The 27,571-nt window shown below is 47.4% G+C and overlaps 3 protein-coding genes across 4 annotated transcripts in view; 2 read left to right on the top strand and 1 right to left on the bottom strand.

The window, feature by feature from the left end:
• TDRD9 (tudor domain containing 9) overlaps positions 1-13,185 on the bottom strand; it is a gene marked incomplete at both ends in the record, with an annotated part of 111,785 nt that extends 98,600 nt beyond the window's left edge. For both annotated transcript variants that reach the window (XM_080707823.1, XM_080707824.1), the window contains one exon: positions 12,998-13,185. In XM_080707823.1, the coding sequence (XP_080563949.1) occupies positions 12,998-13,185 (188 nt within the window). The remainder of the gene's footprint in view (positions 1-12,997) is intronic.
• RD3L (RD3 like) lies at positions 2,749-3,671 on the top strand (the record flags this gene model as incomplete). The annotated part of the gene is made up of 2 exons (XM_080707905.1): positions 2,749-3,047; positions 3,359-3,671. 2 exons carry the CDS (start codon positions 2,749-2,751, stop codon positions 3,669-3,671), a joined length of 612 nt encoding a protein of 203 aa, XP_080564031.1.
• A 9,206-nt stretch (positions 13,186-22,391) lies between the features above and the next one.
• Positions 22,392-27,205, top strand: ATP5MJ (ATP synthase membrane subunit j; the record flags this gene model as incomplete). The annotated part of the gene is made up of 3 exons (XM_080706908.1): positions 22,392-22,515; positions 25,290-25,313; positions 27,106-27,205. The coding sequence occupies 3 exons, from the start codon at positions 22,392-22,394 to the stop codon at positions 27,132-27,134; spliced, it is 177 nt and encodes a 58-aa protein (XP_080563034.1). The 3' UTR covers positions 27,135-27,205.
• Positions 27,206-27,571: the final 366 nt, after the last annotated feature.

The following is a 27,571-nucleotide window of genomic DNA, read 5'->3' as shown; positions in this document are numbered from 1 at the left end:
TTCCCAAGTACTGGGATTATAGGTGTATACCACCACGCCCATCTATACTGATATTTTTGTTAGCATTTCAGAGGAAAGAAAGTGTTAAGCCATAACAAGCAAATTGTTCAAAAGAAGTGGCACTATTCATGGTAGTTTTAGCATAAACCAGGTAGACCCTCTCTGTCATGGTCAACCTAATTCATTTCCTTTCATGGTACAAGAGGAGACGTAATGTGAAACCTTCCAGTTGGGGGTCATCAGCCCTGACGCTGGCTCTTTTCAGCACGTAAGGAACAGGAGCTGCTCGATGACCATACACACACTGTGTGTGTGCACGTGTGGCACTGGGGATGGAACCCAGGGGCATTCTACCTCCAAGCTACACCCCAGACCTTTTTTATTCTGCTGTGGGAGGAGTACTAAGATTGAACCCAGGGGCATTCTACCTTCCAGCTATACCATCAGCCCTATTTCTTTATTCTTTATTTTGAAACAAGGTCTCACTAAGTTGCAGAGGGACTCACTATGTAGCTGAGGCTGGCCAGTGAACCCGGATCCCCCTGTCTCAGCCTCCCAAATACTGGGATTACAAGCATGCACCTTCATGCCCAGCTATTTTATTCTTACTTAGAAACAGGGTCTCACCAAGTTGCAGAGAACCTCACTAAGTAGCTGAGGCTGTCCTCGAACCTGGGATCCCGCTGTCTCAGTCTCCCAAGTACTGGGGTTACAAGACTGCACCACCACGCCTGGCTTGTACACACATTCTTGACTGCCCATTGGCACACAGGTCTGATTGGAACAATACCTATTCTTCACAGCTTATTGGAAAGAAAGGCAACAGAGAAACACAAAGAATAAAAGGAAAAGCCACTGTGTGTTCCGTTTATGCCCCATCCACTCTTTAGCAAGACAAATGCCTGAATAGAAAAGTAGTACAATAGCCTTGTCATGGCGGGAGGCGGAGACAGGAGGAGGATCCCGCAGGTTCGAAGCCAGCCACGCTGGTTTAAGAGACCCTGTTTCCAAATAAAAATATAAAATAGATCTGGGAATGTAGCCCGGATGTAGAAGGGTTTCCAGGAACCCCAGTACCACCAAGAAGGAAGGAAAAAAGGAAGGAAGGGAGGGAGGGAGGGAGGGAGGGAGGGAGGGGAAGGGAAGCACGTAGGGCGCACCTGTAATACTAACGCTTGGGAGGCTGAGACAAGAGGATTACAGGTTCCAGTGGCCAGCCTCAGCTACTTAGGGAAGCCTTTAGCAATTCAGTGAGAACCTGTTTCAAAATAAAAAATAAAATAGGGCTGGGAGGATAGCTCAGAGGTAGAATGCCCCTGGGTTCAATCCCTAGTATCACACATACAAAAAGGAAAGAAAATTATCACAATAAAAAGCATTATACACTTAACAGTGAGTGTGAGTGTTCATCTGCAGCTCCAAGACAAAATCCTAAAATGTTTTCTATGAGGAACTGTAAGATTTTGCTTTGAGCTTTATATGTTCTTATATCTCTATTATTTTCCTGATAACCCATTATCTCTGTATCATCAGATGCCTAGGGATTATCAAGTGTTTCTTAACGTTATCCACCAAAGTAGTTATCATGTCCTCTAGCATTTCAACTTGCTTAAATATACAAGTTTTACTATTTTGCAAGTAAAATGAATACAGAAGGTAATGTGTGCTAAGCTTTCTGTGCATGACTAATGTTTGCATGCTTTACCTATTTTGCTCAATTCAACAAGCCTTCTCAAAGTGCATATTTTGCAGATAGTCAAGTCTGATATATTTTTTCTGCTTTCATTAAAGGGGACAGTGACCTGGCTTCTAAATGGCCTGAAAGTTAAGCTGAAGAATGAAAGCAACATGGTTATTTTTAGAGCTCTACTGGCATAAAAATACAGCACTAAACTGTGACCTACAGCTATGCACAGCAAAGCATCACATGCGACAGTCTTCACTTAGCTAGGGGCGCATCTGTGTGCTTCAGACGCTGTCCTTCACTTCATCACCACAACACGTCAGAATGCATTTGCAGCATCCAGAGCTGCCGGCATCCTTCCAAATCAAATGAGCTGCACTCGAAAGGCAGACCACTATATAATTTGTGAAGATTAAACAGTAAGTTATTTTTGTCATTTTTTCTAGCTTACTTACAAGGTGAATTAATGAGCATTCTCTCCAAACAAAGACATCACAACCTCATTCCTAACATAGAAAGTTGTTGGTTTAAAATACGGTTGCAGTGGTAAATCAAGAGGCTCATTCCTTCAACAGAAGACACATCCAGGAGGAGATATGCCTGAGATACAGCAGCATCACCAATTCGAGTAAACTCTCTGGCAGCATCCCCACGTCAGACCCATCAACTTGGCAGGTAAGCTTTAAGCCTTTTCTGTACAATACATAAAGCAAAAGTGTCTGTAAACAGCATTTTCAAATATGGTGATATTTTAAAGCCTCCTAAAAACTTTTATTAGCAAGTGTTATTTTCAGAAATTATTCATTCTATAGATTGTCTCTGATTTTGTGTATTTAATTTCTGCTTAGCTTACGTAAAAGTTACTCAAAGCTTGGTTGGGGCACTGACCTAGTTAGAAATTAAAGACTTTAATCCATGTTTTAATCTCATTTTGACCTGCATATCTAACCATGGAAAATTCCTGCATTTTTCTGGCAATATTACTGTAAAGAAACGAATATTTGCTCACTAGAACCATAACACGGTATGCAAGAAAATAGGTGAGAGTACTTCCACAGGCTAAAATGCCACTCTTTGGGTGGATGAAGTGGCCCAAGGATGGCGCCCACACACCCGTACACCGCGCTGGCTCGGGTGCAGCGACGAGGGCTCTGCTCCGGGAGTTAGCATGGCATTTGAAGGAGCGAGAGAGATCACTCCAAGACATCGGAAGTGAACAAAAGGCCAACAAGACAGCTGTGGGCTGCAGCGGGCTGAAACACTACCAGAATGCCCACACGGCCCTCCCAGCCGCCGAACACAGGCAGCTTGAGCTTCTCTGCTCACAAGTTCAGCCCTGCCAAACCGGAACTATTCTCAGCAGGTAAAAATACTGTGTTCTCTTTCTGCATGACATATGACTGCCGAGTCTAAACCCTCAAAGATTTAGCATGGCAACTGTAATCACAGGTACCACATAACCAGCTACCCAAATCCCCAGACATAAGCTGGACAAAAATATCTACGAATATCTCGCTGATAGGGAATTTTTTTAATTGCAATAAAAATGTCTTCGCTAGAAGCATAATTTTTAAGGCAGGTGCAGATTATTCGAAAGGTAGGTAACTAGTATCCAATCACATTCTGACAAAACACAATTTCTGAACTGAATAAATATGCCCACATCCCCTCTAGATTTCGAGAAGTTTTGGCAGAGAATGACATACTACCATGGGAAATAGTCTACGTCTTCAAGCAAGTTCTGAGGGACTTCCTCAACAGCCCGGACAGAGCCAGCCAGCAGGAGGGCCCCCAGCATTCCTGGGGTGCGGGCTGCCCCAGGCCCTCTGCGCTGCCGGGCCAAAGCTCCAGGAGCGCAGACAAAGTTGAAATACCCACTATTTCAAGCTACGTAGACAGAAACACAAAGAACAGGTTCCCAATGTGCTCGCACAGAATATGGAACCTACCGTATTACTATCCATCAAGTGGAGGTACCTGTAACTAGGAATTTTTATGACCATCCTAGAAACAGAATTCTTTACATTAAGTGATGTGACTTGAGTTTTATTTGTTGCAAGGTCAAAAGTTAAAATTCCTATGAATATATCCTGTTTTAAACAGTATTCTTTTTAAAACCACTCTAAATATGCAATGTTTTCAACTAAAATGCTTCCTAAGTATTTTGAAAAAAATGTTTGAAGTATTTTCTTATACCTCAAACAAATCTCGCAGTAACTAAGGCAATTTGATATGAAGTTTGAAATATTCTGTGTGAAACTTAATTAGCCTTGACTTTTGTTCTTAAAGAAACTAAGTATTAGAATAAATGATTAATGTGAATCCTAACTTTACAATGTACAATTCTGTGGTTATCATTCTCAGCTGGGCCAGGAAAGGGGCAGTGACAAAGGAAATAACCTGGAGTTTAAACAAAGCAGTCTTTCATCCTGACACTCAGATGCTTTGTGTGGCTTTTTGGGGGGTGGAGAATATGGGGCTTGAACGCAGAGGCATTCTACCTTGCTGAGGCCGGTCTCAAACTTGCAATGCTCCTGTCTCAGTGCCGGATTACAGCCACGACACTCAGATCCTATTTTATTTTTTATTCTAAAACAGGGTCTTGCTAGGTTGCTAAGGGTATTGCTAAACTGCTGAGGCTGGCCTCAAACCTGCGATTCTCCTGTCTCAGACGCCCAAGAACTGGGATTACAGGCATGTACCACCAGACATGCCTATAATCCATCTTAGATTTTTTTTTTTTTTTTTTTTTGGTGGTACTGGGGTTCCTGGAAGCCCTTCTACCTCCGGGCTACACTCCCAGACCTATTTTACACTTTTTATTTGGAAACAGGGTCTCGTAAGCCAGCGTGGCTGGCTTTGAACCTGCGTGATCCTCCTGTCCCCACCTCCCAATCGCGGGGATTACAAGCGTGCGCCACCACGCCCAGCTCTTAGATTCATTTTTAATCACAGTATTTTTATCTCAGCATTAAAGGAGCTGGGCCTGGTGGCAACATGCCTGTAATCCCAGTACTTGGGAGGCTGAGACAGTGGGATCACAGGTTCAAGGCCAGTGCACAGTGACTTAGCAAGATCCTGTTTCAAAATAAAAAGATTAATAGGTATAGCTCAGAAGTAGAATGCCTCTGTGTTCAATCCCCTGAAATTTTTAAAATCAAGGAAAAGTATAAAAAGCATAGCTCTGTATAGGAGTAAAATAAATAAATAAATAAATAAATAAATAAATAAAGCCGGGCGTGGTGGCGCACACTTGTAATCCCAGCATTTGGGAGGCTGAGACCTGGAGGATCGCAGTTCGCGGACAGCCTCAGCTACTTAGTGAGGCCCTCTGCAACCCAGTGAGACCAGGTTTCAAAATAAAGAATAAAAATAGGGTAAGGGGTGTAGCTCGGAGGTCAAATGCCCCTGGGTTCCATCCCCAGACCCGCAAAAAATAAATAAATAAATGGACTGATTTCACCTCAGTTGCCACTTTCAAAGTAAAACACTGAATGCTAACAACATTTAAAACTATAGTATGTTCCTGGAGAAGAGCAAATTATTTAACATATAAAACCCTTTATAGCTAGGTGTGGTGGTGTATCCCTCTAAGCCCAGTACTTGAGAGGCTGAGACAGGAGGATCATAGGTTCAAAGAAAGCCTCAAGAAGCAGTGAGACTCATCCGCCTAACTAGACCCTATTTCAAAACAAAAATAAAATAGGACTGGGGGAGTAGCTCCGAGGTAGAATGTTCTGGGGCTCAATCTCTGGTAAAACACACACACACACACACACACACACACACACACACACCCTACGTAAGGCCGTTCACCCATTCAAATATTTACATTCCTATTACGTGTCAAATACTGCACCAAGCAAAGGGGCTCTTACTGCAATAAGTTCTTCTGTAGGGAAACAAAATATAAAATAATCCCCATAAAGTACAGAGGGGTGTATATGTAGGTGCTGGGCCAGCAGCTTTTTTTTTTTTTTTTTTTTTTTTTTTTTTTTTGGTGGTACTGGGGTTCCTGGAAGCCCTTCTACCTCCAGGCTACACTCCCAGACCTATTTTATATTTTATTTTTGGAAACAGGGTCTCCTAAGCCAGCGCGATCCTCCTGTCTCTGCCTCCCAAGCGCGGGGATGACAAGCGTGCCCACCACGCTCGGCTAGCAGCTATCATCTAAGGGGTTCACTCTGACTCTCCTATGATCCTTCCAACTGCTTCTTTGCCCGGCCCGTCTGGCCAGTCTCCAAATACCAAGCGCCCTGGCTGGGCCACGGGCCACAGGCCACTTCTCTTTCTATACCGACCAACTAGAAATAGTATCTATCTACAGCCGGGTGGTCTGGGTGGCCTTGCCTCACTCGGCTCAAAGCCTTAACCCCCAGCTGGGTGCGGTGGTACCCTCCCGAGACAGGAGGATCACAGGTTCAAGGTGAACCTCAGCAACTTAGTGAGACCTTCAGGAACTTAGTGCAACCCTGTTTCAAAAATAAATGAATGAACGAAAAGAGCCAGGAAGAGCCAGGCATAGTGGCACACACTTGTAATCCCAGCATCTGGGAAGCTGAAACAGGAGAATGGCAGTTCATGGACAGCCTCAGCTACTACTCAGTGAGGCCTTCTGCAACTCAGGACACCATTTCAAAATAAGGAGAATAAAAAATAAGGCTGAGGGTGTAGCTTGGAGGTAGAATGCCCCTGGGTTCTATCCCCAGTATGGAAAAAAAGAAAAAGAGCCAGGGATGTAGCTCAGAAGTCAATACTCCTGGTTGAATCCCCAGTATCAAAGTTTAAAAAGCCAGCGTGGTGGCGCACACTTGTAATCTCAGCACTTGGGAGGCTGAGACAGGAGGACCACAGGTTCAAAACCAGCTCCAGCTACTTAGGATCTCAGCAACTTAGTGAGACCTTGTTTCAAAATAAAATGCAAAATAGGTCTGGGGAGTATAGCCTGGAGGTAGAAAGCCCCTGGATTTCATTCCCAGTACCACAAAAAATAAAAATAAAAAGCCAAGCTGGGCATGGTGGCGCACGCTTGTAATCCCAGCATTCGGGAGGCTGAGACCAGAGGATCCCAGTTCGCAGACAGCCTCAGCTGCTTAGTGAAGCCCTCTGCAATTTAGTGAGACTCTGTTTCAAAGAATAAAAACTGGTCATGGTGGTGCAAGTTTGTAATCCCAGCATTCGGGAGGCTGAGATCGGAGGATCACCATTAGTGGACAGCCTCAGCTAGTGATACCCTCTGCAACTCAGTGAGACCCAGTTTCAAAGTAAAGAATAAAAAATAGAGCAGGGGGTATAGCTCAGAGGTCAAATGCCCCTGGGTTCCATCCCCAAACCTGCAAAAAAAGTAAAAAGATAAAAATAAAAATCCAGCTGGGCATGGTGGCGCATACTTGTAATCCCAGCATTCGGGAGGCTGAGACAGGAGGATTCAGATGCAAGGACACCTCGGCTACTTGGTGAGTCCTTTGCAATTCAATGAGGCCCTGTTTCAAAACAAAGTATCAAAAATAGTGCCAGGAGTGTAGCTCGAAGGCAGAATGCTCCTGGGTTCCATCCCCAGTACCCAAAAAAATAAATTAAAAAGCCTAACCCCCAAATGTTGCGCTCCAGTCAGTCCTCTCTCCTCAACTCCAGACTGTCTGTACTTACTACTAACAGGCATTTCAAAGTTAATACATTCCAACTCCTGGTGTCGCTACAATCCACTCCCTCCTGCAATCTTGCCTTCTTCATTGATGGCAAAAACCTAGTTGCTCAACCAGAAACCTCTGTGTCACCTGTGATCATTTCCCCACTCAGATCCTAAATCTGGTCCAGCTTCCTTACCTCTGTCTTAAGGACAGTCCCTGGTTACCATCCTGCTACCTTCTTGGCCTAAGCACCCATCCTATCCCTGGCCTAGATGATATACCTGAGTTCTCCAGAGAAACAGAACCAAATATGCATATAGAAAGAATGATTTTTGGTGGCGCACCAAAGTAATCCAAGTATTTGTAAGGCTGAGACAGGAGGAACACAGTTCACACCCAGCCTCAGCTATTTTCATGAGTCCCTTTGCAACTCAGTGAGACCGTTTCAAAATAAAGAATAAAAAACAGGGTTGGGGGTGCAGCTCAGAGGTAGAATGCCCCTGGGTTCCATCTCCAGTACCACAAAAAATAAAAAGAAAGATGATTTTAATGTTCTCAAATAAAAATAAAATAAAATTGGGTTGGGGATATAGCTCGGAGGTAGAATACCCCTAGTTTCAATCCCCAGCAACACACACAAGCACCTTGTAGAGCAAAGCTCACCTCGTGGCCAGGAAGCAAAAAAGAAATGAAGGAGGAGGTGCTGGGGTACCATCCCCCTTGGCAAGGGCATGTCCCCAATGGCTTAGGAACCTCTCACTAGGCTCTACCTCTCAAAGGATCCACCACTTCCCAGTAGCACCATCCTTTAACACATGGGCCTCTGGGGGAAACTTAAGAACCACACTACAACCCTGGCATGGTAGAACACACCTCTAATCCCAGCAACTGGAAGGCTGAGGATTTCAAAATCAGAAGTTCAAAGCCAGCCTCAGTGATGTAGCAAGGCTCTCAGCAACTTAGCAAGACCCTATTTCCAACTGAAAAATGAAATATAAAATAAGGCTGGGAATATAGCTCAAGGTAGAATGCCCTTTGGTTCAATCCTCAGCAGCAGCAACAGCGGCAACACACACACACACACACCCCTACAGCAGTAAGTAAATAGAAAATAGAAATCCAAGCCGGGCGTGGTGGCACACACTTGTAATCCCAGCATTTGGGAGGCTGAGACCAGAGGATCGCGGTTCGCAGACAGCCTCAGCTACTTAGTGAGGTCCTCTGCAACTCAGTGAGACCCTGTTTCAAAATAAATAATAAAAAATAGGGCAGGGGGTGTAGCTCAGAGGTAGAATGCCCCTGGGTTCTATCCCCAGAGCCTGAAAAAAAAAATAGAAATCCTTAGAGAACAAGAGACATCCGTTAACATTCATGTGAGGCCTAAACACCAAAAGGGAACAACAAGGTAATAGAATAAAGCAATGTTTTGGAGTTAAACGCATGCATTCTCTGATGAACAGTTATGTGAACTGGGACTTCGCTGATCCCTGACTTCCTCAAATAAAGAGTAAAACTTCCCCTGCCTGTGCCACCTGAAACCAGGTCAAACATGTAGGCAGCCACCTTACAGGAAGACACACCAAAAGGAACCAAGAGACAAAGAAAAAGGAGTCCAGCTGGGCGTGGTGGTGCACACCTGTAATCCCAGTCAGTACTTGGGAGGCTGAGACAGAAGAGTAGGTTTGAAGCCAGCCTCCGCAACTTAGTGAGACCCTCTGCAATTTAGCAATATCCTGTTTCAAAATAAAAAATAAAATAGGGCTGAGGGTGTAGCTCGGAGGTAGATGCCTCCTGGGTTCAATTCCCAGTACCAAAGTGATAATAATAATAGTAATACTGAGAATGTGAAAGTTCTCTATGGTGAGGCCTTCTGGGACAAAGCACATGCTCTGGTGTTAAGTGAGAACTGAGCAAGAATGCCACGAGCTAAAGTGAGCCCTGAAGGCGCAGGGAGTCACCTGAGAAGGCACAAGCAAGAGAGACGGCCACAGCCCAGGGCTCTTCACCACAACCCACACAGGATGCCAACAGTGGCCCTAGAAGAGAGAAACAAACTGACACAACAGGGTCCCACTTAGCACCGCAGAGGGCCAAAACCAAGGCACTGGCCGGGCTGTGCTCCCTACTGATGCCCCTTTGGGCACCAGCCAAACGCAGCGCTTCCCAGCCGCAGGTGCCAGCCCTCACTGGCCTCAGCCGAGACCCAGTCCTAAATCCCACGTGGCTTCTTATGCTGTCCAAGTAGGCTCCTTTCAAATCTCTAAAATCTCCACCGTTCTCTGCTTCCAAGGACTCGTGTCATAATATTAGGCCCACTCAGATATTCCAGGTGTCACCCTATCTTAAGATCAATAACCTTGGCTGGGCATGGTGGTACTCACTTGTAATCCCAACACTTGGGAGGCTGAGACAGGATTGCAGGCTCAAGGACAACCTCAGCAAGTAGTAAGATCTTTTTCACCAACCTAGCAAGACCCTGTTTCAAAAATAAAAAGTAAGGTTGGTATATAGCTCAGAGGTAGAATTCTGCATTCAATCCCCAGTACCACACACACAAAAAGATCAATAACCTTAACTATTTCTGCAAAGTCCCCCTGACAGGTAATACCACATCTCATAGGGGTCACTCTGGGATTATAGGTGTGCACCACGGCATCCAGCTCAGAACTGGAAATTTTTTAAACTGGTCCATAGTCGTTAAACTGACATTTAAAGCTGGGCATGGTGGCGCCTGCTTGTAATCCCAACATTTGGGAGGCTGAGACAGAAGGATCAAGGTTCACGGACAGACTTTGCTACTTAGTGAGGCCCTTTGCAGCTCAGTGAGACCCTGTTCAAAATGAAGAATAAAATCCCAAGGCCGGGCATGGTGGCGCACGATTGACACTTGGGAGGCTGAGACAGGAGGATCGCGCTGGTTCAAAGCCAGCCTCAGCTGGCTTAACAGACCCTGTTTCCAAATAAAATATAAAATAGAAGCGGGTGTGGTGGCGCACGCTTGTAATCCCAGCATTCGGGAGGCTGAGACCTGGAGGATCGTGGTTTGCTGACAGCCTCAGCTACTTAGTGAGGTCCTCTGCAACTCAGTGAGACCCGGTTTCAAAATAAAGAATAAAAAATAGGGCAGGGGGTGTAGCTCGGAGGTCAAATGCCCCTGGGTTCCATCCCCAGACCCGCAAAAATAAATAAATAAATAAATAAATAAATAAAATATAAAATAGATCTGGGAGTGTAGCCCGGAGGTAGAAGGCCCCTGGGTTCCATCCCCAGTACCACCAAAAAAAAAAAAGAATAAAATCTCAGCGCTTGGGAGGCTGAGACAGGAGGATCGCACAGGTTCAAAGCCAGCTTCAGCTACTTAGTGAGGCTCTCAGCAACTTAGTGAGACCCTGTTTCCAAATAAAAGTATAAAATAGGTCTGGGAGTATAGCCAGAAGGTAGAAAAGCCCCTGGGCTCCACCCCCAGCACCACCAAAAAAAATTAAAAATAAAAAATAGGGCTGAGGTGTAGCTTGGAGGTAGAATGCCCCTTGGCTTCCATCCCCAGTACCACAAATAAAATAAAATAAAATGACATTTAAATCTACACTTTGGAGGGGGGGCCCACTGGGGGTAGAAACCAGGAGCTTCCTACCTCCAGGCTATACTTTCAGACCTTTTTTTTTTTTTTTTTTTTGGTGGTACTGGGGTTCCTGGAAGCCCTTCTACTTCCGGGCTACACTCCCAGACCTATTTTATATTTTTATTTGGAAACAGGGTCTCCTAAGCCAGTGTGCGTGGCTGGCTTCGAACCTACATGATCCTCCTGTCTCCGCCTACCAAGCGCAGGGATTACAAGCATGTGCCACCATGCCCGGCTCTCAGACCTCTTTTTATATTTTATTTGGAAACAGGGTCTCACTAAGTTGCTGAGAGCCTCACTAAGTAGCTGAGGCTGGCTTTAAACCTGCGTGATCCTCCTGTCTCAGCCTCCCAAGTGCGGGGATTACAAGTGTGCGCCACCACACCCAGCTAAATCTATACTTTTAGTTAGTTTCCAAGGTCAATGATAATTTCATTCCAATAATACAATTGAGTTACTTAAGGAAGTACATTTCATCAATTAAGTCTAAAATAGTAAGTAGTAGAACACTGAGTAGAGGTGGTGGCTCAAGACCATTTACCAGTTATTCAAGGAAACAAAGTGAGTAAAAATAAAAACAAAGCAGGTTTGGTAACACTGTACAAGGAATCTCTTCGTCCTTTCCATGCTCCTAAAAAACAAAGTTAGTCAAGACCCCAAGGTTATACTTAAAAATGACTCCACAAAGGAGTGAAAGTACACAAAACCAATCCAGATCTGGGCCTAACCATCAAACCACATGCAAACTACCAATAAGAGTAAGTTTAAAAAATTAAACAAAACCCACCCTCCCAACCATAAAGGGTGGTGGCCTAAAAAATGGAGGAAAGTAATGGAGATGCCCTCAATGCGTAGTACTTCCTAGACTAGGTCTCCTGAAAACAAAAGGCATCCCTCCTGTGAAGAGTGAAGAGTCTTTTCTATTGAAGTAGCAAATTACAGACATCTACTTCTTCCCATTTTGTAAATGTAAGCTTAGGCATTCATGAGTTCTGTGTCCCTCCACCCACTCCCTGAATCTTACGAAGTGTCAGCCATCTTAGCTCATGTGAACTTTGGTTGACCTGCGTCTTCCATCTTTAGATCATATAACCTCTGGTTGACCAGCAACTTTCCAGAAGGCTAAACTTTGTTTCATACTTACTGTCTCTCTTAGAAAGTAGCCAATTGGGCAGAGTTGTTAATCCAAGCCCTCACCAATCAGAGCAAGGGGCAGGATCACGGCAGGGATAAAGACCCAGGGGACTGCCCACTCAGTGTGCTTGCTCACCAGACTTTTTGTTGGTTGCATACCCTTCTGCGCAGAAGTAAATTGCCTTATCAAGTTATTTATTTCATGAGTTTTTATTTGCGGCTTCCCTAATATCTGTTTCTATAAACATTCCTGCCTTTTTATTTCCACCAAACTCACATGAACAGAGTAACTGAGCCAAAGTGTAAGGGGAGGGTAAATAAAACTGAACAAAGACCCAGCATTAACAGCCCTGGGTATAAAAAAAAACTACAGTGCCATCCACAGAAGCTTCATTAATAACTGCCAAAATTTAGAAGCAACCAGGGCACGGTTGCCACACTTCGGCAGGTGAATGTGGTAAATCCTAATCAGTACTAACGACAAACACGCTTCTAGGCCACGAAATGACAGGGAAGAACCTCAAATGCAGATCGCTAAGTGAAAGGCAACTTAAAGGGACTACATATTATTTCAACTGTAGGACTTTCTAGAAAAGTAAAACTACGGGAACAGTAAAAAGAAAAAGGTCAGGGGTCAAGGGGAAGAGAGGAATGACTAGGCCGAGCACAGGGTCTCCAGGCAATGGAGCCGCTCCGTAGGATGGCAAGATGGTACTTATCATGACCATCTGTCCAAATTCCCATCACAGCCACGGCAGCCCCTCCTGTAAACACGTCTCCAGGTGAGGATAATGTACACACACTGGCCACAATGAACCGTGTATAACCAACAGAACTCCACTAGGCTGCACTTCCTACAGGGAAACGCGGGCAGGCCGGCGGTGGGCGGCCCTGGGGCCCTCGGGCCTCCGCCCTGCCGCAGCCTACCTCCCGGAGGCGGCGGGGCGCCGGGCCGTGGCGGGGGCCGGGCCGGGGGTCGCGTCCGCGGGCCGCGTCTCGTCCCTGGCCGCCTCCGCCGGGAGGGCCGGCGGCGAGCCCAGCAGCTCCACATCGGTCACAGTCTTGCCGATGGTGAACCAGTCGTTGATCTGGTCGACGGTGAGCTTGCGCAGCATGCTGGAAGCCGGCCGGCGCCGCCTCAACCGCCGCGGAGGGAGCGGGAACAGCCCACGCGGCCGGCCCTGCGCCGCCGACTGCGCCCTGGGCCACGCCCCTCCCAGGCCTGCCAATCAGAGCGCGCCGCGTGGGCGGGCGGGGCCAGGCCAGGGCCTCGTGCCCAGCGCGAGACCACGCGAGGCCTGCCGGGAGCACATGCCTGCTGGATCCAGCGCGAGGCCTGCCGGGAACACAAGCCCACCGGGCCCCGCGCGAGGCCTGCCGGGAGCACCTGCCCAAGGAGCCCGGCGCGAGGCCTCCCGGGAGTACTTGCTCGCGGGGGGAGGGGGGAGGCGCAGGGCCTGCTGGGAGCACATGCCCGCTGGATCCAGCGCGAGGCCTGCCGGGAACACAAGCCCACCGGGCCCCGCGCGAGGCCTGCCGGGACTCTCGGTGTCAGGTGACCTGAGTCCTGTCGAGGAGCGCCTCCATAAGCGGAAGTCTGAGTCTCAGTCTCGTGCTTCAGACAGTTGACAGACGTGTCTGAGCCCTGCTTTGCCCGGTGCGCGCATGGGCGCAGCCTGACCCCCAGAGAGGCGCTGGGCAGCCGCCGGAGCAGGTGGGCTGGCGCCCGCGGCGCGGCATGCAGGCGCACCGCTAGCTGCAGAGCCGAGGGCTCCTCGCACCTACCTGGGGCGACGCGGGGCCGCAGAAGCTAGGGAAGGCTTCCTGGGGAAAGCACGCCTACGCGGACCCTAGAAGGAGAGGAAGGAAGGAGCCCCGGAGGGTCCGCAAACGCAGGCCTGCGCAAGTGGGCCTCATAGCTGAGAGGAGGGCGTGATAGGAGTTCTCTACAACCAGGACAGAACTAAATCTCTCCTAACCCGCATTCGGGCGACCCACTGGTCCAAAACAAATGTGGGTCTGGGTCCCAGTGAGGCAGGGCAGAGGACCTGGGAACAGAAGGAATTTTAAAAGGACATCTGTTATTTGTGTTTCTGATGATTGCCATCCTGAGTGGAGTGAGATAGGATCTCAATGTAGTTTTATTTTATATATATATTTTTTGGGGGGTGGTACTTGGGGGTGGTACTCAGGGGCTTTTCTACCTCCAGGCTATACTCCCAGACCTATTTTATACTTTATTTGGAAACAGGGTCTCAGTAAGTTGAAAGCCTCACTAGCTGAGGTTGGCTTTAAACTGTGGCTTTAAACCTGTGCGATCCTCCTTTCTCAATCTCCCAAGTGCTGGGATTACAAGTATGCGTCGCCACGCCTGGCCTCAGTGTAGTTTTAATTTGCATTTCCCTGATTGCTAAAGATGATGAACGTTTTTTCATATATTTACTGGTCATTTGTATTTCTTCTTTTTAAGAGTCGATATTCAGTCAGGCATGGTGATGAACCCTTGTAATCCCAGTACTTTGGAGGCTGTGACAGGAAGATCGCAGGTTCGAAGCTAGCCTCAGCAACTTAGGCTCTAGGCTCTTAGCAACTTAGTGAGACCTTATTTACAAATAAAAAATAAACTAAGTCTGGAAGTGTAGCCCAGAGGTAGAAAGCCCTTGGATTCCATCCCTAGTACCATACACACACACAAGTATTCAGCTTGGTTGCCCTTTTATTTTTTTAGTGTTAAGTTCTTTTTTTTCTTTTTTTTTCTTTTCTTTTTTTTTTTTTTTTTTTTTTTGGTGGTGGTACTGGGGTTCCTGGAAGCCCTTCTACCCCTGGGCTACACTCCCAGACCTATTTTATGCTTTTTTATTTTTGAAAACAGGGTCTCTTAAGCCAGCACAGCTGGCTTCGAACCTGTGCGATCCTCCTATCTCCGCCTCCCAAGTGCGGGGATTACAAGTGTGAGCCACCATGCCTGCCTAGTGTTAAGCTCTTTATATATTCTAGATACTAGACCTTTCTCAGATGGTAAGTAGGTAGTGAAGATCTCCCATCTGGAGGCTCTTTTTGTAGACACCTCTTGATGGGTTTCCTTTGCTGTGCAGCTTTTAATGAATGCTATCCCATTCAATAATTCTTGTCTTGATTTCCTGAGTCTTTGAGGCTGTAGGGAAATAGGAACCCTATGCCACTCTTGGAGGGACTGCAAACTAGTACACTGCTTTAGAAATCAGTGTGGAGGCTTCGCAGAAGATGAGGAATGGAACTACTATATGACCCAGCGATAGCGCTCCTGGGCATCTTCCCAAAGGAAACAAAATCGGAATATTCTAATGACACATGCATGTCCATGTTCATAGCAGCACCATTTACAATAGCCAGATTATGGAACCAGCCTAGGTGTCTGTTAGTGGATGAACAAATCACAAAACCTTAGTATATACACAATGAAATTTTATTCAGCCATAAAGAACAACAAAATCACACCATTTGCAGGAAAATGGATGGAACTGAAGAATATTATACTGATTACAGTCAGTCCTAAAGAATGAGTAGCCGCATGTTCTCTCTTATACGTGGAAGCTAGAGAGTTCTTTGAAATAATGGCTACATCAGATAGATGAGCAGAGACTCCAGGGGAGTGACTGAGGGAGATTAGGAAGGGAAGGAGGGGAAGAAGTCATAAAGACATCAGCAGGAAGCCAGGCGTGGTGGGCACGCTTGTCATCCCAGCATTCAGGAAGCTGAGACCCGAGGACCGCGGTTTGCGAACAGCCTCAGCTACTCAGTGAGACCCTGTTTCAAAATAAGGAATAACAAAAAGGGCTGGGTGTAGCTTAGAGGTAGAATGCCCCTGGGTTCCATCCCCAGTACTGCAAAAAAAGAAAAGGAAAGAAAAAAGAATGCAGTAGTAGAAATAATATTATGAAACCAGGCATGGTGGGCACGCTTGCAATCCCCACGTTTGGGAGGCGGAGACAGGAGGATCGCGCAGGTTCGAAGCCAGCCGTGCTGGCTTAAGAGACCCTTTTCCAAATAAAAAAGTATAAAATAGGTCTGGGAGTGTAGCCCGGAGGTAGAAGGGCTTCCAGGAACCCCAGTACCACCAAAAAAAAAGAAAAGAAAAGAAATAATATTATGAAAGCATACAAAATTGCCAATTACAATCTCAAGGACTTGAGGGGGCCTGGTGGGAAGGGTACAAAGAATTGTATGCATATATTTTTCTGACATTCTATACCCCAATGAGATGTAAAATTACAATGCACCAATTTTTAAAAAAATAAGTCGGGCTTCTTTATAAGCGCTTGTCATCCCAGCACGTGGGAGGCTGAGACAGGAAGATCACGGTTCGCAGACAGCCTCGGCTACTTAGTGACGCCCTTTGGAACTCAAAGACCCTGTTTCAAAATAAAGAATAAAAATAGGGTTGAAGGTGTAGCTCAGGGGTAGAATGCCCCTGGGTTCATCCACAGTCACACACACACACACACGCACGCCTACTGAAGTCAGGCACAGTGGCACACACCTATAATCCTAGTACTTGGGAGGTTGAGACAGAATCTCAGGTTCATGACCAGCCTCAGCAACTTATCAGGCCCTCCACAATTTAGTGAGACCCTATTTCAAAATTAAAAAATAGAGCTGGGGGTGTAGCTCAGAGGTGGAATGCCTCTGGGTTCAATCCCCAGTACCTCCCCAAATAGAACCGATTGAAGCCATACGTGGTGGCACATGCCCATGACTCCAGTATTTGGGAGGCTGAGACAAGTGCAGCGCAGGTTCAAGGCTAGCCTCAGCAACTTTGTGAGACCTTCAGCAATTTGATTCGGCAAGATCCTGTTTCAAAGTAAAAGACATGTAGCTCAGAGATAGAATGATCCTGGGTTCAATCTTCAGTACCAAAAGAAATTAATTGAAAAACAAAGGTTGGAGGGGACCCTGTTTCCAAATAAAAATATAAAATAGGTCTGGGAGTGTAGCCCGGAGGTGGAAGGGCTTCCAGGAACCCCAGTACCACCAAAAAAATAATAAAAAAAAGGGAGGACTCTCAGCCGGGCGTGGTGGCGCATACTTGTAATCCCAGCATTTGGGAGGCTGAGACTGGAGAATCGCGGTTTGCGGACAGCCTCAGCTACTTAGTGAAGCCCTCTGCAACTCAGTGAGACTTGGTATCAAAATAAAGAATAAAGAATAGAGCAGGGGGTGTAGCTCAGAGGTCAAATGCCCCTGGGTTCCATCCCCAAACCCGCTAAAAAATGAATTTTAAAAAAAAGTCGGTTGTGGTGACACACACCTGTGATCCCAACATTCAGGAGGCTGAGGCCAGAGGATTGCCGTTTGTGGCCAGCCTCAGCTACTACTTAGTGAGACCCTTTCCAACTCAGCAAGACCCTGTTTCAAAAATGAAAAAGACTAAAAAATAGGGCTGGGGGTATAGATCAGAGGCATAATGGCTCAGGGTTCCATCCCTGGTACCGCAAAAATAAATAAATAAAAGCCTGTTGAACTCAAGTGTATTTTGAGGCCTACAGCTTTGTCTTGTAACTTTCCTAAAGTTCGTCTCACCCTCAGCAGTTTCCCAAATCATTACTATAAGTCTAAATTTTCTTTCAATAAGCCAGGCATAGTGGTGCACACTAGTAACCCCAGTACTTGGTAAGCTAAGACAGGAGGATCGCAGCTTCAAGGCCAGACCTCAGCAACCTAGAAAGACCATTTCAAAACAACAACAACAAATGTCACAAGGTCTGGGGTGTAACTCAGAAGTCTAACGCCCCTGGGTTCATTCATAGGTACCTCAAAAAAATAAAATAGGGTTGGGGTGTACTTTGGAGGTAGAATGCTGCTGGGTCAACCCCAGGAGCACACGTACACGCACACGCACACACACACACACACACACACACACACACACACACAAATTGGTGTGTGAGGAGTATTGGGGGTTGAACCCAGGAGCATTCTACCTGAGCTACATTCCACAGCCCAATTTTATTTTTACTTTTTTCTTTTCTTTTTGCGGTACTAGGGATGGAACCCAGGGGCATTCTACCTCCGAGCTACACCCCCAACCCTATTTTTTAGTCTTTATTTTGAAACAGGGTCTTACTGAGTTGCAAAGAGCCTCACTAAGTAGTAGCTGAGGCTGGCCACAAATGGCAATCCTCCTATCCCAGCCTCCCAAATGCTGGGATTACAAGCATGCACCACCACACCCGGCTTTATTTTTACTTTTTAAACAAGGTCTAACCCCAGTACCACACACATTCTACCTCTGTGCTACACCTCCAGTCAATGTTTTATTTTGTTTAGAACAGGGTCTCAGCTGGGCGTGGGGGCGCACACTTGTAATCCCCACATTTGGAAGGCTGAGACAGGAGGATTGCACAGATTCAGCCTCAGCTACTGAGTGAGGCTCTCAGCAACTTAGTGAGACCCTGTTTCCAAATAAAATATAAAATAGGTCTGAGCGTGTAGCCCGAGGATAGAAAGCCCCTGGGTTCCACCCCATACCACACACACACACCCCAAAAAAATCATTCTTTCTATCCCTTAATGTCAGCAAACCCTCGAGCGATGAGATAAGGAGCACTTGGCAAGAGATGCAAAAAATAAAAAAGGATAAGATGTCTAGAAATACATCTAATAAAAATAATGCAAGATTTAAAAATAAAACAGTCTCACTAGGTTCTGAGTCTCCTGTCTCAGCCTCCCAGGTGCTATGATTCAGGAGTGCACCACCATGCCCACATGGCTCCTTTTATTTTGTTTTAGTCTACTAGTTGGCTTTGTTTTTCTGGTTCTATTCACTGTTTTTTATTATTTATGTAAATACAATAGGCATGGTTGAACCTGAGTGCCACCACACTGGGCTAAGCATGGTTTATTTCTTTTTTGTGCTACTGGGGATTGAACCCAGGGGCATCCTACCTCTGAGCTATACCCCCAACCCTATTTTTTTTTTTTTTTTTTTGTGGTACTGGGGGTGGAACCCAGAGGCGTTCTACCTCCAAGCTATACTCCCAGACCTATTTTATATTTTATTTGGAAACAGGGTCTCACTAAGTTGCTGAGAGCCTCACTAAGTAGCTGAGGCTGGCTTTGAACCCATGCGATCCCCCTGTCTCAGCCTCCCAAGCGCGGGGATTACAAGCGTGCGCCACCACGCCCGGCTTTTTCATTTTTATTTTGGAACAAAGTCTTGCTAGGTTGATGAGAATCTCACTACTTGCTGAGGCTGTCCTCAAACCTGGAATCCTCCTGTCTCAGCCTCCCAAGTATCTGGGATTACATGCGAGTGCCATCACATCCAGTTTATTTATTTACTTTGTTGTTGTTGTTGTTGTTGTTGTTGTTGTTGTTGTTGTTGTTGTTTGGTGGTACTGGGGTTCCTGGAAGCCCTTCTACCTCTGGGCTACACTCCCAGAACTATTTTATACTTTTTTTATTTGGAAACAGGGTCTCTTAAGCCAGCACAGCTGGCTTCGTACCTGTGTGATCCTCCTGTCTCCGCCTCCCAAGCGTGGGGATTACAAGCGTGCCCACCACGCCCAGCGTCACATCCAGTTTAGCATGGTTATTTTTAAAGACTTTCTGTTAGATCCAGAGTTTGCAGCTCCTGTGGAAGTGCTCACATCTGTTGAGAATTAATGTCACAGAATGACCACATAAAGATGTGCAGAGAAAAACAGGTAACAAACCAAGGGGAGTTGCTGAGAAACACCACCAACTAGGCCTGCAGCCCACACCAGGGATCCCAGCCTTGGGAGGCTGGAGCAGGATGACCACTTCAAGCCAGCTCGGCAGCTCAGCGGGACCCTGTCTCAAAAAGGCTCAGGAGCCTGGCATGATGGGGCACGCCTGTAACCCCAGGACTTGGGAGGCTGAGCCGGGAGGATTGCAGGTTTCCAGGCCAGCCTCAGCAACTTAGCAAGACCATGTTTCAATTAAACAGGGCCAGGGTGCCGCTTGGTGGTACAGAGCTTGCCCAGACGGAGCAAGGCCCTGGGTTCATACCACCAAGCTGGAGACAACTTTTTGCCTTTCACAAGGCAAGTAAAGAGGGCCCCTATTAACAGGGCATGGTGGGCACACTTGTAGATGCCTACTTGGGAGGCTGAGACTGAGGACTGAGGGTCAAGGCCATCCTCAGAAACTAGGTGAAGCTCTCAACAAATTAGTGAGATCCCATTTCAAAAAAAAAAAAAAAAATTTAAAAAGCCAGGCGTGGTGGGCACGCTTGTAATCCCTGCGCTTGGGAGGCGGAGGCAGGAGGATCGCGCAGGTTCCAAGCCAGCCTCAGCTGGCTTCAGAGACCCTGTTTCCAAATAAAATATAAAATATATCTGAGAGTGTAGCTCGGAGGTGGAAGGCCCCTGGGTTCCATCCCCAGTACTATAAAACTGGCCGCGTAGTCACGTCTCAGGTCACCCTCCGACCCAGACGCGGTCCGCCGGGGGCGCTGTAGGGCGCGGGCGGCCCCGCCTGCAACCCGCGCCGCCGGCTCCTTCCGCCTTCCCGGCGGGCCGCGCGCGGCGCCTGCGCACTCGCTGACCTTTCCCGAGTCGTCCGGGGTCCGCCGCGGCCCGAGCGGTTGGTCCTGCCAAGGTGAGGAGCGGGCCGGGGGCGGCCGGCTCCGGGGAGCGGGCCCGGGGGGCGGGCACGGGGGGCCGGGGGGCGGGCGCGGGGGGCGGGGGGCGGGGGCGGGCTCCGCGCCCCCTGACCTTGGGCGGCCGCCCCGCCGGCGCTGCGCCCGAGGGTCGAGGCCCAGCCGCGGGGACGGGGCCGGGCTCCCTCGGCCGAGAGGACGGGGCCGGCCTCTGCGTGGACCCGCTTCTGCCTGCCTGCCTGCCTGCCTGCCTGCCGTGGGGTCCCCCGGCTCCTGCCTTGTCAGGGCGGGGCAGCTGGACTGCTGCGGCCGCCAGGGCCTAGACACCTGGCATCTCCCCCCCCGTCGTTCAGCCACAACGTCTCGGGGCAGGCACTTAATGCCGCAATACCAGATACTGGCGTGGAGCGCGCTTGAGTCAGAACAGCCCCTTGCGGGGAAACTGAGGCAGTGTGAATTAGGAAGTGACAGCCAGGTTTGAGTCTGGACGGCCACCTGGCCTCCCCTCTTCTCAGTCCTCCACGTCCGTGGACCTCGGGGTCCTGACACAGGGGCGCCTCTGCTGGGGACCCTTCTCCCAGGCATCCGGCTTGTTCTTGTTTCCCAGCGCCTACAACAGTGGCCCCTCGCGGGTCTCAGTACAGATTTGCAGAGTGCGTAGTGGCGGCGCAGTTTCTGGGTTTTGTTTTTTAGTACTGGGGATTGGACCGGGCCTTCTACCTGGGAGCTACACCTCCAGGTCTTTTCTTTTTACTTTTGATTCCTGTGTCTGAGGCTGACCTTGAACCTGCGATCTTCCTGTCTCCGCTTCTCAAGTACTGGGATTACTTGAAGCCATGTGCTACCATGCGTGGCTCAATTTCTTTGTTTTAAAGGCAGCTATTGATCTTTGGATGGGTTGGGGTTTTGAAAGCTCTAATGCTGTAAAACTGAAACAGGACTTGGAAATGTGCACACTGCAGACACAAGAATTCTGTAACACCTCGCAAGTGGTGGGGACGGGTAACGTGGCATGCAGCAGCAGCCAAGTGGAGGCCGCAGGTGAGACAGTGCCAGACCTTGTCATCCCTGACCACCGTTAGGATGGCCCTCACTTAGAGGCCACATGTGACAGCACCTTTCACATGAAAACCAGCGTGTCTAGATTGGGGTCTGTAGTCAGTTGCAAAAGTAATCAGAAGCATTACTTTGAGACCTGCGCATACAAGCAAGCCATAAAATCAGTGGCTTCCCCAAGCAAGTTCAGTAATTAGTTAACTACTATTTGTATTATTAAATAGTTGTCATGTTTGGGCCTTCATCCGTATTTCATCTGTTCTTTACTAACAGGAGACCTCAGTACTGAGCTACAAGTGGTCAGATTGTGCCCAGACCAGGGCATTAGTTTCACCACACCTTGACCCTATCCTTTATTTTCAGCTTCTAATGCAGCCATTCCTTTTTTTTTTTTTTTTTTTTTTTTTTTGGTACTGGGGTTCCTGGAAGCCCTTCTGCCTCCGGGCTACACTCCCAGACCTATTTTTTATATTTTTATTTGGAAACAGGGTCTCTTAAGGCAGCACAAGCGGCTGGCTTCGAACCCGCGCGATCCTCCTGTCTCCGCCTCCCAAGCGCAGGGATTCCAAGCGTGCCCACCAAGGCCGGCACATGAATGAGTCTCTTACACTTAGGTTTAGAGTAGTGACCACCTTAATGTTTTTCCGCTGTGTTCATTTTCAGATGTTTCAAAGCATTACTAAACACATCTGGGTCCCCATGAAGCCCTACTACACCCAGGTGTACCAGGAGATCTGGATGGGGATGGGGCTGATGAGCTTCATCATTTACAAAATCAGGAGTGCTGGTAAGTGGCTCTCTGTCCTGCTGACTTGGGTCCAGAGGAGACTGCAGAGCGAATCATTATTCACTTACCCAGGAGCTGCAGCTCTCACTGGGTGTGCGCGTCAGACCGCTATGCTGCTTGTGACGACGCAGACGCCGGGTCAGCCGTGAAAGGCTGTGGTAGTGGAGTGGGGAAGGAACCCGGCCTCGGTACCAGGGACTCGGGAGCTGCCCTGTGTGACAGCGGCAGTACGAGCATATACAGCCCTTGATCCCAGGACCTGGGAGGTCAAAAATACCAAAAAAAAAAAAAAAAATAGAACTGGGGGTGTAGCTCAGAGGTAGAATGACTCTGTGTTCAACCCCTAGTACCACAAAAAAAAGAGTACCTAACGCCGGGCATGGTGGCGCACGCTTGTAATCCCTGCGCTTGGGAGGCGGAGACAGGAGGATCGCGCTGGTTCGGAGCCAGCCTCGCTGGCTTAAGAGACTCTGTTTCCACATAAAAATGTTAAAAAATAGGTCTGGGAGTGTAGCCTGTGGGAGTGTAGCCCGGAGGTAGAAGGGCTTCCAGGAACCCCAGTACCACCAAAAAAAAAAAAAGAGTACCTAAAGCTGGGTGTGGTGAAGCACACCTATAATCCAGTACTGGGGAGGCTGAGGCAAGAGCTTGGAAAACAGCTTCAGCAACCTAGAAAGACCCTGTTTCTTTTTTCTTTTCTTTTTCTTTCTTTCTTTTTTTTTTTTTTTCTGCAAATGGGGATTAAACCCAGGGGCAGTCTACCTCTAACTACACCTCTGCTCCCCCCAGCCCTATTTTTTTTATTCTTTTGAAACAAAGTATCACTGAGTTGCAGAGGGCCTAACTAAGTAGCAGAGGCTGTCAGCAAATCATGATCCTCTAGTCTTAGCCTCCCAAATGCAGGGATTACAAGCCTGCACTACCATGCCTGGCTTTTTATTCTTTATTTTTGTTTTTGTTTTGCGGTACTGGGGATGGAATCCAGGGGCATTCGACCTCCAAGCTACACCCTCTGCCCTTTTTTTTTTTTTTTCCCCCTTTATTTTGAAACAGGGTCTTACTGAGTTGCAAAGGGCCTCACTAAGTAGCTGAGGCCGGCCACGAACCTCGATCCTCCTGTCTCAACCTCCCAAATGCTGGGATTACGAGCCTATGCCACCACGCCCGGGTTTTATTCTTTATTTTGGAACAGTGTCTCACTAAATAGCTGAGGCAGACTGTGATCCTCCTGTCTCAGCCTCCTAAGTACTTGGATTACAAACATGAGCCACCATGCTCCATAAGACCTGTTTCAAAACAAAAATATTTTTAAAAGGGCTAGGGGAGATGGGTGTTACATACTTATAATCCCAGTACTTGGGAGGCTAACACAGGAAGATTGTAGGTTTGTAGCCAGCCACTGCAACTTAGTGAGACCCTGTTTCAAAATAAAATCAAAGCCGGGCGTGGTGGCGCACGCATCTGGGAGGCTGAGACCTGGAGGATCGCGTTTCGTGGACAGCCTCAGCTACTTAGTGAGGCCTTCTGCAACTCAGTGAGACCCAGTTTCAAAATAAAGAATAAAAAATAGGGCAGGGGGTGTAGCTCGGAGGTCAAATGCCCCTGGGTTCCATCCCCATACCCGCAAAAAATAAAAATAAAATCAAGATGGAGGTGTCAATGCCCAGTATTAACCAATGAAAAAATAGGGCTGAGGGTATAGCACAGGTGTAGAATGACCCTGGTCTCTATCCCTAATCCTACCAATAAGGTAGAGAGAGAGAGAGTGCGCGCACGCGTGTGCGTGCGCGAGCACAGAGGTAAAATGCTCCTGGGGTCAAACAGCCCCATTTCCTTAAAATAAGTATACAGGGCCGGGCATGGTGGCACACACTTATAATCCCAGCATTCGGGAGGCTGAGACTGGAAGATCATGGTTCACAGATAGCCTCAGGTACTTAGTGAGGCCCTCTGCTACTTAGGCCCTGTCTCAAAATAAAGAATAAAAAATAGGGCAGGGGGTGTAGCTCAGAGGTAGAATGCCCCTGGGGTCCATCTCAAGACCCGCCCAAAAAAAATATATATATATATGTATGTATGTATATGTATGTATGTATAATTAGGTCTGGGAGTGTAGCCCGGAGGTAGAAGGCCCCTGGGTTCCATCTCCAGTATCACCGAAAAATAAAAAAGTATATAGGAAAGGTTTTTGTCTTAGGGATGCAGACTGAACTATTTAGGGCACAGTGTTACGGTACAGTGTTTTATTGCACCCTTTCACCTGTTCTGAGTGCTTGAAATTTCCTTATAATAAAATCTGGGTGCAAAGAATAACCATTTGGTTCTTAGTGGAGCAGAGATAAGGCCCAGTCATGTATTGCTAAGGTACTGATTAAGAAAAGGAAAAAAGACAAAACCACAATTATTGAGAATACAGTGGGCTCTGCATCTTCTTTTTTCCTTTTTTTGAAACGGGCTCACTAGGTTACTGACAGCCTCACTAAATTGTTGAGGCTATTTTCAAGCCTGTGATCCTCCTGTTTCAGCCTCCCAAGTACTAGGATTACAGGCATGCACCACCATGCCCAGCTCATGGAACCAAAATTTCCGTGGTAGAAACCACGATTTCTCAACTGTGAAACACTACAGATACTCTGCTGTTTGCTGAAAGCTTCATTTAATGTTCAACCTAAGTTATAAGGCCTTCCACCAAATGTTAATTTTGATAATGAATGAACTAAAGATATTTTTGTAAAGTATTGATATAACCAATTTTTTCTGCCCTTTTATTTTAGACAAAAGAAGTAAAGCATTGAAAGGTAAGATTTTACTTCTTAATATGGTTGGAGGACGCCATCATATGTGTTTTGGGGGTTTTGTTTTGTGGTACTTGGGATGAAACCCAGGGACATTCTGCCTCTGAGCTGCACCCCGGCCCCATTTTATTTGAAACAGTCTCACTAAGATGCTGAGGCTGGCTATGAATCTGTGATCCTCCTGTCCTGGCCTCCCAAGTACTGAGATTACAAGCATGCACCACCACACCCAGGTGTGTGTGTGTGTGTGTGTGTGTGTGTGTGTGTGTGTGTGTGTGTGTGTGTGTTGCTAGGGATTGAACCAGGGGCATTCTCCCTCTGTGCTGCACCCCAGACCTGTTGTATTTGTACTTGGAAATAGGTTCTTGCTAAGTTGGTGAGAGAATCTCACTACCTGCTAAGCTGTCCTCGAACCTGTGAGCCTCCTGTCTCAGCCTCCCGAGTACTGGGATTAGAGGTGTGCTTCGCTATGCCCGACTGTCCATCGGACAAGTTATATCAGTGTTCTGATACCTGAAACTGTAAGTACAAGGCGCGGTGGAAAAGCCAAGTGCAGTGGCGCACGCCTGTCATCCCAGTACTCAGGAGGCTGAGACAGGAGGCTCACAGGTTCAAAGCCAGCCTCAGCAACTTAGTGAGGCCCTCTTTCAGAATAGTAATAAAAAGGGCTGGGGATGTGGCTCTGAGGTCAAATCCCCTGGGTTCAGTCATCGGTACAAAAAAAAAAAGATGTAGTACAAATACTTTAGAACCTGAAGTTTGCTATCCTACTGTAAGAAAGAATTCTGAATTTCTGCTTTTTATAGTTTGAATGATTTAAAAAAAAAAAAAAAAAACCTCACCCTTTGTGTGAGTAAAACTCCCAGGAATAATAGAAAAAGGAGTGCTTAGAGGTAGCCGATGGTCAGAGGTAGCCGGTGCCACCTGTGGTGGGTTCAAGGCCCCAGCGAAATTCCTGGTGGTGCGTTCTGAATGTGTTCTGAAGAAAGCATCTTTTAAGTGTATGCCCCAGTGCTGGATATTTCTGTGCTTTGTTTTCCCATTGACACTGAAACTATGATTGAGTCTTCCATAGACTCAAGATTGGCTCCATGAGCTCTGAGAAGAGACATCTCCCTGCCCCTCCTCTCTGCCTCTGCCATACCGTGCTTGGGGCAGATACCATTTGCAGAGACTTATTCCATATGCAAATGATCCTCTGGGTGGGTTGTTTGCTTGTTTGTTTTTGCAGTACTGGGGGTGGAACCCAGAGGCATTCAACCTCCGAGCTACACACCCTGCCCTATTTTTTATTCTTTATTTTGAAACAGGGTCTCACTGAGTTGCAGAGGGCCTCACTAAGTAGTAGCTGAGGCTGTCTGCAAACTGCGATCCTCCTGTCTCAGCCTCCCAAATGCTGGGATTACAAGCGTGCCCACCACGCCCGGCTTCCTCTGGTTTTTTATAGTGTTGGTTTGTTTTTTTTGTTTTTTGTTTTTTGCGGGTCTACGGATGGAACCCAGGGGCATTTGACCTCTGAGCTACACCCCCTGCCCTATTTTTCTTTATTTTGAAACCGGGTCTCACTGAGTTGCAGAGGGCCTCACTAAGTAGCTGAGGCGGGTGGCGAACCGCGATCCTCTGGTCTCAGCCTCCCGAATGCTGGGATGACAAGCGTGCGCCACCACGCCCTGCTTGGTTTTTTTTATAGTGTTGAAGATTGTCATTTGTGCTTTCTGACTTCGTGCTTAGGTAACAAGCTGCATTCCGCTTCCTTCCTTTCTAAATTGTTTACATTATGCTTTTCTTTCAAAAGGTCCTGCTCCTGCTCATGGTCATCATTAGCCAGCTGACTTGAATACACATTAGAGGAAACTTCAGTCTGCCAGTGCATTGAAAGACGCGTGTTAGATGGGAGCACCGAGCATCGCCATGCCTTCGTATGAGTGCCATTTACTGTGTGGCACAAATAAACGTTTCTGCGAGACGCACCACTGCCTTGCTGTGCTGTGCTGTGTGTCCCCACGCAGATCCCCTGTAGTGAGCAGGTGCCTCGAGTCCCCCCTAGGGCACCCTCCTTAGGCACGAGCACGGGGAGCCGAAGTCCTCACTGCCTAGTGATGGACTTCAGCTTTTACAGCCGCCTGGATTCTAACAGCCAGTGCGGGCTTGTTAAACACATGCGCCTCTATTTTCACATTAAGTTTCGGCTTTGAATTAGAAGAGCAGCCTTTCCTTTTCCTTATTATTAAAGTTGTGAAATAAGACCTGTAATCCTGGTA

Source organism: Muscardinus avellanarius, assembly GCF_963383645.1.
Source record: "Muscardinus avellanarius genome assembly, chromosome: 12".
Classification (NCBI taxonomy): Eukaryota; Metazoa; Chordata; class Mammalia; order Rodentia; family Gliridae; genus Muscardinus; species Muscardinus avellanarius.
The sequence above is the reverse complement of the archived record's forward strand: the minus strand, read 5'-3'. Positions and strand labels throughout refer to the sequence as shown.